The sequence below is a fragment of the Perca flavescens genome, chromosome 21 (genome assembly GCF_004354835.1).
Source record: "Perca flavescens isolate YP-PL-M2 chromosome 21, PFLA_1.0, whole genome shotgun sequence".
NCBI lineage: Eukaryota > Metazoa > Chordata > Actinopteri > Perciformes > Percidae > Perca > Perca flavescens.
This window is the reverse complement of record NC_041351.1, coordinates 3,809,711-3,821,638: the sequence shown is the minus strand read 5'-3', so window position 1 is coordinate 3,821,638 and position 11,928 is coordinate 3,809,711. Positions and strand designations below refer to the sequence as shown.

At 41.9% G+C, this 11,928-nt stretch overlaps 1 protein-coding gene across 4 annotated transcripts in view; it reads right to left on the bottom strand.

The window, feature by feature from the left end:
- Positions 1 to 293: 293 nt before the first annotated feature.
- The window catches only part of baiap2b (BAR/IMD domain containing adaptor protein 2b), a 97,939-nt gene continuing 86,304 nt past the window's right edge, over positions 294 to 11,928 (bottom strand). For all 4 annotated transcript variants that reach the window (XM_028567576.1, XM_028567578.1, XM_028567575.1 and 1 more), the window contains 7 exons: positions 10,420 to 10,656; positions 9,289 to 9,484; positions 7,629 to 7,830; positions 7,385 to 7,465; positions 5,533 to 5,707; positions 3,002 to 3,039; positions 294 to 1,910 (listed from right to left, as the gene is read on the bottom strand). In XM_028567576.1, coding sequence (XP_028423377.1) covers positions 1,877 to 1,910; positions 3,002 to 3,039; positions 5,533 to 5,707; positions 7,385 to 7,465; positions 7,629 to 7,830; positions 9,289 to 9,484; positions 10,420 to 10,656 — 963 coding nt within the window. In that variant the 3' untranslated portion in view covers positions 294 to 1,876. The remainder of the gene's footprint in view (positions 1,911 to 3,001; positions 3,040 to 5,532; positions 5,708 to 7,384; positions 7,466 to 7,628; positions 7,831 to 9,288; positions 9,485 to 10,419; positions 10,657 to 11,928) is intronic.

Here is an 11,928-nt window from a genome sequence, read left to right as displayed (position 1 = left end):
ATCAGCATATTTGCTACTGAAAATTTGAAGTGTTAAAGCTTCAGTGCGTAACTTCGTGATATTAATGAACGTCCGTTACATTCAAGCCGTTGCCAAATGAGTTGCTCCAAAGCTAATTAAGACCATCAGCTCCACACAACTCCGTTTATCGCAGTGTGACTATGTTCAGAAGATTGTGGCGTCCGGCGACTTTCCCGCACAGAAACTCGAGTGAAGATAATGAACTCTTCTGAAGAGTCCATCATGTGTTTTAATCCTCCGTGTCCTCCTTGGCTACTAGCAGCGCGGTCACGAAAGGCTTGTATCATGTGGACGCTCCGACAGTGTTGTCATTACTTAGATAATGAATTCCTCATGGGGGGAGACAGAAGCTACGCACAATAGCTTTAAGTTGCCATAAAAATATATTATTCACATTAGTAATTTAATCCACAGTAAGAGGCACTATAATATGTACATATTGTTTCTTTAAAAATGGTTGCAAAAACAAAACAAAAAAACGTGTTTGGAGATCATGTGCTTCAAGCCAAACAGTTCCAGTTGTCTTTTCTTTTCTGCATGAACGATGGGTAACCTAGCTAAGGCAGCAACTATTAGAAATGTAATGAATTTATCAGCCTATTAATTTTTTTCTTTTCTGCGAAATGTAAAAACATGTCCAAATACCAAAGTCTTCTAAATTGCTTTCTCATTGCTTTTTCTTTTTTGTAGCAGTACACCTTCACATTTGAGAAGCTAGCAAATGGTCAGCATTTTTGTTTAAGAAAAACGTCGCAATTTTTCCGAACCAAACTCGGAGCCTCGCATGTTGCTCAGAGACGAGGGAGAGTTGACCCCATTCAGCCTTGGTATGATATTCACACCGCACAATAAATAGCCAAAGGACCCCCGAGCACCTGGGTTTGTGTGTCAGAGCACAGCGTCCCTCCATAAGATGGTGGAGAACAAGTCCAAAGGCTGATACTGGAAACGTTATTACAGTAAGTTTGTTTACAGAAAGTCAGAAATATAGACGATTATTTTTCAATAAGGTGCGTTTTTTTGTTGTTGAATGAACTGATTCTAGATACTTTATGACAAGCACTTCTGTATGGCACATTTATGTATGTACAGTCAACATTCCAGTCACATTGTCTCCACTCTTAAGTTAAAACATTGATATTAGCTGTTCACTATTCGTGATACATGGCCTCTTATCTCAGAGGAATACAAAACCTCACAGCATGACAAGGTAAAATGATTATTGAATACTGAAAGACCCAGTAAATATATTGATTGTAATGCCGTTTTTTTTTTTTATTATTATTTTTTTTTAACATTGAAATCCTCTTTGGGATCAACATTATTCATTTCACACACCCTGATTTACATATCCTTTACATTGTCATTCTGATGGAGAGCACTGACATTTGTGAGAATCTGGTTCCCTTTGGTGGGGAAATAGAATCCCCAGCGATATGTAAAAGAAATGTACATGCATGAAAGACAAGCAAGAGATGCATTTTCCTCAGAGAAAAATGTCCATCACATTGATTTTCAATATTTGGATGGCACAGAGTCTGTTTTGTTCTGGTTTGGCGCGGCACGGCACCGAGGCATCGCAAGGAGTCAGTAGTCGGTGAGGCAACCGGATAGTTAGACAGCATGGGGGGGGATTGGGGGAGGAAAGAGGGAGATCAGAGGGAGGGAAAGATACAGACCAAAGCATCTTCCTTGCATTGATTGGCTCAGGGAGAGTTTATTGCTGTAAGTGGGAGGCAGGGAGGCAGGAGAGGAGGGGTAAGGGTGAGGGAAGGGGTTGGTTGAGGGGGGGGCAGCAAGGTGCCTGTCCTATTGCATCGTCTGGCTGAGTCTGTGCCTGTTTGTCTGTCTGTCCTCACACTGTCGAAATCAATTTGCCCTCTGTGGAACTGTGGACAAAGAGAGGGAGAGGCTTCCAGGTGGGCTGGCTCAGGAGAAACAGCAGCAAACACAAGCAGGACACATGGAGAGGCAGAGACCACGTCACCTGACCCCGCCAACACGAGAAACCAAACATCCCCCCCCACGCTCTAAAAGCTCGACCCGACCCGACCTGTAACTTGGTTGGTTTGAATCAAATGAACCGTGAATGAGAAGGGTTTGAAGCAAGGTGAGCTTGTTAGGGATTGGGTGGGTGCAGTGAGCAGGTGGAAGCACTACTGGAGCTGCATGGTGCATGGGGGGGGGGCATTGGGAGGAGCTGGGAGCTCAAAGCACGAGTGTTTTATATTAATGAACAAAAAAACTAATTAAAACCTTAATCAACCAAAAAGAAAACTTGAATAAAAAAAACCCAAAAAAACTTAAATCAACGAAAGCGTACAATAGAAACAAAGTTAACCAATAACATGCCTTATAATTTAATCTATTTCTACCATTAAAAAACATATTATTTCTAATGGTCCTATGTAGGTTGACCTCTCAACATTCATAGCCGACCAATCACAAAGCCCGTCTTCTACCAATATGCCGTATAAACACTACATGATATTGTCACTTATTGTATCCTATGAAACAAGTGCAAGCAGAACAGAATGATAACACAAAAGGAGCACAAAGAAAACACCACCAAACTAAAATGCGGTGTGTTCAGCTGTGTGTTCTGCTGGTTGTGTGTCTGCGGGTCTGGACTTTAGGCTACGCGCCACAGAGCGGCCCGATCCCACTTTCTCTTTACCTCTCCACTTTCAGCCGTTTTCAACACGGTTTCAAGCCCGTTCTCGTTCAGTCAGCTCATTCAGAGAGGTGTTTGGAAGATCCCAGCGCCGGGACAAGAAGGACCCAATCCCTCACTGGCTTCCCACCCACAAGCACTTCCAATTGCGTGCGACCAAAGTGGAAGCCCCATATTTCATTTGGGTGAGATTCTGCTTGAACTGACTGAACTGGAACTGAATTTAATCAGATTTTTGTATCAAAAGAAATACATACAGTGTACAGTATATATATATTTATATTTACTGCAACAAGGGGTTCTTACCTTGTGGGGAAGCGGGGCTCGTACTCTTCAACTCCTTGCTGTAAAGACAAAGACAGGAGGCATTTAGTCACGCCATTTACTCAACTTGAAGCTACCTGGCATCATTTCAGGAGCAGGGCCACGACTCAAACACGCCTCTTCCGGTATCCCGATAAATACCCGCCTAATCCTGTCCTCTCGCGTTCCGCACCCCTCCCTCCCAACCTCTTTCTGTTCCTCTCTTTTCTACTCCCCTCTGAGGTTTAAGGGCATTTTCACACATCTTCTTTGTACCTATGTACCTTTTTTAAAGTGATTTGCATATTACTAATCCCCGTATGTTTCATATCAAAATGTTCAGAACAAACTCAGCTTTCCGTACAGTGATTACATTATTTTTCTAGAGCAATGTGTAAAGAGATTATTTGGCACTAAAGCTGAAACGCTGGTGTTGGTTTTTAGAAATTCCTCAAATTTCTTTTGAAAACAAACTTGATGTGTAATACGAATTATTTCCGTGCTTAAAATGAGTTTGCCAAAGTCTTTAGGTTGTACAGTACATGATTAAAATAGTAAATAAAATGTTGTAATATTGCTTTTTGAGTTTCAGTTTTGTCAAACATCGTTTGGATGCGCCGGTGTGTCTATCATCCTCAGAGGGTTGAGCTCCTAAGAGGGGTCTGTGGTGCCCGGGTGCTGTGGCTGACTCCCTACCAAAGCCTCCGCCCCTCAACGCAGTCAACTGACGACTTTCAAGCGACTTTGCGCATCGCATTCCAATCGTCTGTCATTATTAACCCTCCTGTTGTCCTCGGGTCAAAGTTAACCCATTTTCAAAAAGTCTCTATATCAAAAATTTGGGTTTCTTTCAATCAAATTGTCCAAAAAAAAAAGGTTCTTTAGTGTATAATGAATTATCAGTTCAATATTTTCAATTCATTTGGATATTTTATTAGATTTTATAGCATTTGAAAAAAAGAAATGATAGAAGGTTGAAAAAAAATGACAAAAATGCTTCAAAAATGTGGAAAAAAACAAGAACAAAAAAAAAAAAAAAAAAAAAACGACAGGGACATCAGAAAAAGTGACGAAAAAAGTCAAGAAAAGCTTCAAAAACGTAAAGAAAACGTAAAAAACTAAAAATCGACAAAGACGTCGGAAAAAGTGACTTAAAACTTAGGGGGACAAAAAGCTTCAAAACGTCAAAAAAAAGCCACAAAAGTGGAAAAAAAAAAAAAAAAAAAGGTTTTCATTTTGACCCAGAATGACAAAAAGCAGCGTGGTTGACGGGAAGACAACACGAGGGTTCAGTGGTTGAACGTATCCGGTTGACGGTGTGGTCCTTGCTGGTGAACAACATGAGAAATAGTTCTGAAAGCGATGAACTGGAACGCTGCAACGACCACAGCAGCCAGCAGATGGCGGCAAATAAACACGGTTGAAGCTCAGCAGTAACTCCCCCGAGGCTCCCTTCCTACAGCCGCCTTAGCTGGATATAAAGTCTGATAAACTCTATGACTCTATGAAGTTGTTAGAATAATAATTCAAATGAAAAAAATATAAAAAGATCTTGTGTTTATTTGAATTTAATACTGCGTTATTACCTCATTGCTCTTATCAATTGTCTGGTCTGCCCAGTAAATATTAACTCACATTATTTGGTGATTTGGATGTCGAAATATCATTGAATGTCTGTTAAAAGAACATTTAAATTACAATTTTTTTAAGTCCACAGTTTTTTGATCCACAGCAGTGTGTAACCTTCAACAAACACCGTCACTTTCCAACCAAGTTCAGCCCGTTGTTAACCAAATGTTTACTCATCCAGAAATCATCACATAAGTGCTCACTGGGTGACCAAAGCATTACAGACGCTTTCAAGCCCCGACGACAAAACACCGCTCTCAGAAATGTCAGCAGAGACGTTTCCATCTCGAAATGCTGTGAGGCGGAAGAAACAGTTTGAGTTGTTACGTGACTGTTGTGCAATTAAGCGTCGCCCACGTTTAATGTTCCAGGTGAGGCGTAGGAGGGAAGCTGGGCGGATAGAGAAGGGTTCAGTGTTGCATAAATCTACTTCTGATTTTGCCTTTTGAAAAATTACCCCCGGCTCCCACATCACACGACTGCCTCCTCTCTCCCTCCTCTTCCTTTCAGTCAGCTGGGCAAACGCTCACTCCGTTGTCAACTGTCAGAAGTACTTTCCTCAGAGAGGGAGGCAGCCAGGCGGAGAGGTGGACTCCTCCAATCTGAGCTGTGCCACGTCTAACAGCCGACCTTCCGTAAACAGGAACATGTGAAGCGAAGGAGAATGGATTTCTGCGTCCATATAAGCTAACGTAGCAAGGCGTTCTCGTCGAGCTTTGGCACAAGATTACTGTAATCGCCGGTTAGGGAAGAGACAGCCTGTCAAAGCAAAGCTATTCCTGTAGTGTATCTCAGGTCTACAATCAAACTTTGAGCTCCGCTCACGTGTCATGTGCGAACTCACGTGTGGGTTGATGCCAGTGTGTGTGTGTGTGTGTGTGTGTTTTTTTTGTGCCCCCCCCCACCTGTGAGAAGCCTGGCACCGCAACACTGTAGGGGCGTTGTTGTTGTTGTTGTCTTCCATGCAGCGCGGCAGCGCTCTGTGCCTCCATACGGGAGTGGAGGCCGTAATCAGGGACGGGCAGAGCCATGTCTTCTCTCTCTAGTAGGTTGCCTGTGCTGCTGCTCTTCCCGTGGAGGCTGCAAACACACAGGTGGGCAGACAATTAGAAAACCTGGTAAACATTTTCATCCACCAGAGCATCTACAAGAGGCGACTGTAGAAAAACAGTCAGCTTTTTCCCTTTGGGGCAGCCCTTAGTACATGGAATACCATACCCACAGAACTAAGGATATCTATCAACTCCTTCTCCAAATCCATAAAACATTGGTTATTGACTAATCAAATATGCTGCCATAATACAGAATAATGTGTTTGTCTTTATCGTTCTAGTAGTGTGTCTGTGTGTGCTTATGTGTTGTTGATGCGTTCTAATGTGTGCCTATGCACTTTTGCCTGTATCTACTGTGTATGTTGTGTTTTTTCCTCATGCCATCAACTTGCCAGTTGTCATAATCTGGAATAGTGGTTGTGTCATGTTTACTTGTCTATGCCTATGTCTGTCTTGTTTTATGTGTATTTGTTGGGTAACACTTTACTTGAAGGTATCGACATAATCGTGACATGACACTGTCATAACTATGAGATGACACTGTCGTGAACGTGTCGTAGACCTTATAAACAAGTCATTAACGTTTATGACTTCTGTCATTTAGTGCCAATCGGTTTTTGTCATGACAAGTTGACATTATTTGGGTTGTCTTCATTATGACAGCTTGACATTAATCAAAGTGACATTGCCAGAAGTTCTCTCTTGGTCATGGCAAGTTGACATTACATTTGTTTGGGATGTCTTTGTAATGACAACTTGACATTAACCGGGATGACATTACCAGAAGATGTCTTTGTCATGACAACTTGACATAATTTCATCCTGTTTAATATCAAATTGTCTTAATAAGGACACTCCAAAGAAATTTAATGTCAAGTTGTCATGACAAAGACCTCTTCTGGTAATGTCATCCTGGTTAATGTCAAATTGTCATTACAAAGACATCCCAAAATAATTTAATGTCAACTTATGACCAAGACAACTTCCGGTAACGTCACTTTGATTAACGTCAAGTTGTCATAATCAAGACAACCCAAACAATGTCAACTTTTCGTGACAAAAAATGAATGACACTTAATGACAGAAGTCCTAAACGTTTGACTTGTTTATAACGTTTATGACGCGTTCATGACAGTGTCATGTCATAGTTATGACAGTGTCATGTCACGATTAAGTAGACACCTTCAAGTAAAGTGTTGTTTTGTTGTATTAGTTGTATTGTTGTAGCGTATCTGTTGTTTTAAGCCATTGACCTGCTAGGGACTGCAGATGAAAATCAGCCTGTATGGCTACATCTGGCACATTTACATGTTGGACTCTGTACTCATGCTGATTAATGTGTGTTGTCCCTTTTAAATAAAGAAATCAAAAAAATATATATCAGCAATTACTCCCGAGCCATTCGGGAGTATAAGGAGATCTGTGGGGGGGAACAGCGGGGAACAGTGGGCTGTTGCTTTCCATAATTGGTTATTTAATCTTCGGTTTTCATTGGAAGGGCATTACGACTCAAAAGCTCTCGGGCCTATCAATGTCATTCATCAAAATCAGATGTCAATATTCACCTCAAATAAAATAACACAAAAATGATAAATATGCCTACAAAACAAATATATCAGTTCAATTATGCATCATGCAATTGCTTCATGTTCAGTGAAGTAAGGACTTTTATTTTTAGGACAAAAAGGAAATCTACAAAACTTACTTGTGTACCCGAAGCTGCCTCATTGAGCTGCTGTCGCTGTCCGAGATCACCCGCGTGTAGGAGAAGGGAAACCAGCCACGCCTGGAAGAGGTGAGCAGGCAGATATTAGCAAATAAAAAAACTAATTTGTTAACTTTTGGGGCTCATTGACAACTTTTATGTACCTAATATCGGACCAGAACACTGTACAATCTTCAGAGAAGGCAAATCAAAATCTTTCTTTGAATACACAAGTGGCACTCACATCCTCGTCTTCTCATTCTCTCCGTAGTGCCACCCATCACGGGCCTCGGGGACCAGCAGGGTTATCACATCGCCCTCAAAGAAGCTGAGCAGGGTGCTGTTGTCGCCGGCTGCATGCGAGAAGATGGCCTGGACTCGAGTTCTCCCGTTCCTCTCCAGCCCCGCTGCCATGGAGCTGGACCGAGGCAGCGTCCGAGTCTCCGCTGGGGAAGAGAACGGGAGGAGAAAGACGGACCATCATCAGTCTCAATTTCTCTAATAAACACTGTGACTGGTGGAACGCACGCTGTGTAAATACTGTACCTCCATATACTCCAGTTTCTTCTGAAATTACAAATGTGAAACCTGTCCCTGTCCCATATCTATTTTCACTCATAACCTCTCTTTCTCATTTTAAATCATCACACCTCGTTATATTCCCGCTTGCTTCGGCCTGTTTCTCATTAAAACCGCACAGGTTGTGTGCGACATCCAGGCAGTTTGTATTGTATTTGCTCTTTTAGTGGCTTTTACCTTTGAGATGCAATGATACTTTTTGAGAAATACACTGAAATCCTTTTGCTGTGATAAAAAGCATACTGAATGCCAAGTTAAAGCTAACTACAAAACTGCTTGGAGAAACCCTCCAAAAATTTTTTTTGAAATGGGTCAAATATATACTGTATATATTTTATTTTAGACATTTAGCATACATGTATTTACTATTTTAATTATATATATTACACTACTTTTGTGAGCCTAAAGCTGCAGACACACCGACCAGACGGCCAACCCTCGGTAGTAAAGCCTGTCGGGCTGATCAGTCTCCCCGAGTTGGTCCAAAAAGTGCCTCAGAACACACCAAAGAGACGAGACGTAATACGTCTCCATAACAGCAGGCGGCGCTAATCTGTATTGTCAGCCAAAAATGAAAACCGGCAGCTGATTGGACCAACGCTTCACGTGGGTCTGGTTTCTCCGGAAATTCAAAGTCAGACTGTCATGGCAGTTCGTTCAGAATACGATCTCATGTTCTAAAATAGTTCACCGAAACGTGTTTCTGAGAACATTTTAATGCAGTTGCTGAATCTGTCTTCATTTCAGATTGACAAAGGTCAATTTAAAAGATTTTCGTCAGATTTTGAGAGACTCTAGTCACGCTCATCCCGCTCCCCGTTTCCGGGTTAGCACTCCACCAATCAGACGGGTCATTTGAGTGCCCGCCCCCCAATTATACATGTCAAATCAGCCAAAATGAAGTCCGACGGCCCCTCGGACTGACAACGGCACGGAACACACCAAACAGACTTGAGTCACTGACCTCGCCACACTGTCCAATAGCCAATTATCAGCTTGGTGTGTCTCGGGCTTAAGACTTTGGTAAACTCATTTCGAGCACAAACACAATTCGTCCACATGAGTAAAGGTTTGTTTTCACCTTCTAAAAAAATCAACTTCTTTTCACACATTGCTCTAGGACATATTTAGGCCTGACTTAAAGAAAGCTGAGTTTGATCTGAACATTCTGATATGAAACACATGGGGATCACTTCTATGCAGATACCCTTAAACGGTGAATTTAAAAGGATAGGATAACATCGTCCCATAGACATCAGAGGGTTAAATGCTGCCGGCACTTATGCTTCCTACATCTTTCCAAATGTCTCGTCTCTCCTCCTTACTCAGTGTGGTCTTGCTCTTGGGCGGGGCGACCTTGCGCACAGGCAGGGTGTTTGAGTAGCCCTCCCCTCCGTGCCGCTGGGTCTGCGGTGAGGCCTTGCTCTGGGCCACCTTGCCCTCCATCCACTGCTGGTAGTCCTCCCCTCCGTGAGCGCCGCCTGTGCCATTCATCACCGGCATCCCTCCGTCCATCAGCCTCTGCCGAGAGGATGACATTTACATACAATTAAAACACTAAATCGGTCTCTCTTTACGTAACCCAAAGATGTTATGTAACAGCCGGCAGCTCGTTAATAACAATGCAAGAGGTGGAAGGGTGGATCGGGGTCAGGAAATGCTGGTTAATGAAAAGACTACATGAAAGTATATGTTTCTTTAGAGATAAACATATGGAATGACTACTTGGAGACCGCAGAGAGTTTGAAAATGTGTGTTTATTCTGAGGACATAAAACGCCACAGCATTGGCACCACGGTTTTTTTAAAATTAAAATCTTTCAAGTTTTTTTCCCCCCGTTTTTTTCAGTAAGCAGGCCTGCAGGAGGGGCAGGGTGTAGAAGAGCCTGAGGATGTAAGGAATTTAAGCTTCTTCTATGCAAGAAACTAATTAGCATGCTTCGCTAACGAGATCATTTGCATTCACAAGAGTTTTCTGAGGATGCGTCGAGGGCTCTCATGATGCAGCAGCCACATCCGGGAGCAACAACCCCTCGACACATCCCATGTCCTTATTAAGGGTCATCGCTCACATTTGCATTTGTGCTTCTGTCTTTGGAGAGGTCCAATCTCAGTTTTAGACCGTGAGAGTAACATTTTTGGCATTTTGGCTTCACTTTTTGGAGGGCTGTTTGGAGGATAAAACGTAGTTTTGGGTTTTTAGCTCAGAAGCAGGTTTAGGCTAATGTTAGGGCTAGGAGATGCATTATGTCAAGTTCCAATGTGGGTGGAGCACTCTAGAAAAAGATAAAAAATCCACTAACGCAACACAAACTTAGCGGCCAACTGCAGTGGACCAAGAATAACATACTTTGGCTTTGTTTCTATAACAACATATTATCATTTAAAATGGCTATAAATACTGCAAAGTGCACAGGTCTAAGGTGGACTAAATGATGATTTAATAGAGGAACCGACCTGATGTCCCATGCCTCCACCTGCCCTGAGGGCCGCCAGCTCAGGAGGCACCGGCAGTGGTTTAGCACCAGGGATGGGCTCAGAGATGGACATGCCTGGATGATGACCACCGGGAACCATGGTGCCAGTTACACTGCTCATCTGCTGGGCCAGGAACATGGCACGATCTGGCAGTTTGTTGGGCTCGGCACACGCCTGCTGCCACACAGGGATCTTCTGGGATAAAAGCTCCTTCCCCTGGAAGAAAGAAGGAAGACAGGGATGGAGTCTTGTGTTTAAAAGACAGCATTGTACATGGATTTTTTTTCATTCAAAGAAAGTAGTTTGCTAATAGTTCATACAAAAGTGAAAATGTTCACAACAGGGCTGCAACTAACAATTATTTTCTTTGTCAAATCATCTGTTGATTTTTTTCTGGATGAATGGATTAGTTTTTTGGTCTCTAAAATGTCAGAACATTTTGAAAAATGTGGATCAGTGTTTTCCCAAAAGCCCAAGGTGACGTCCTCAAATGTCTTGTTTTGTCCACAACATATATATTAGATATTCAGTTTACTGTCACAGAGAAGAGAAGAAGCTAGAACAAATTTTATATATATATATATATATATATATATATATATATATATATATATATATATATATATATATCAAAATATATATGATTATTTATATATATACAACCAATAAAATAAAATAGTATCAAAATGTCATAGTGATTTAATTTAATAGTTCACAGGCCAAATTTGATTATTCGGAGGGGTTGTTAATTTCCTTTACATAAATAAAGACATTTGCACCATAACTTGATGCAGAAAAGGCATAAATTGTTGCAGAAAAATTCACCAGAATGCAGGAAATGAAGTGTTTGACGTTCCGAAATTTCCTGAGCCCTTCCGAACCCAAAACCCAAAGTTACGGTAATATTGTAATACATCCTTTAAATATGCATCCTTTAAATATGCCCAGAACACACAGGATTGGACATATGTGTAACATCGGAAGGTTATGATGATTTTTGTAAATGTTGGGATGGAATTTCCCCGTGGACATCAACACAGCATCACATTATTCACATAAGCAGAGGTATTCGATAGCTGACGGGAGGAGAAGATAGCTGAAAGGGAGAAGGGGTGGGACATACAGTAGACGCAGGCCACAAGAGATGAGAATAGAGACGGGAGATATGAATTCTCTTTATGAATGCCCTAATTAGAGAAGCTCTCAGCTGATGCTTGAAGTTGCATTTCCTCCATGCATTATACAGCAGAACAGTTACATAAAGATACATCTCATTTGCGGTCCTCGTCAGTGAATAAATGAGGGAGTCCTGACTCCATGAATATTAGAAAGATGCTGCTCAAACGCTTTTAACTTCCACCAGGCTGCTGTGGAGGATAAACACGGTGCGGCTCCAAGGTTGTCTGGCCCCGCGGAGTGTACGTGGGCCGGATGTGGGTGGGTTATTAAGTTAAATTAAACACATACACAAATATAAAAGTTCAACAA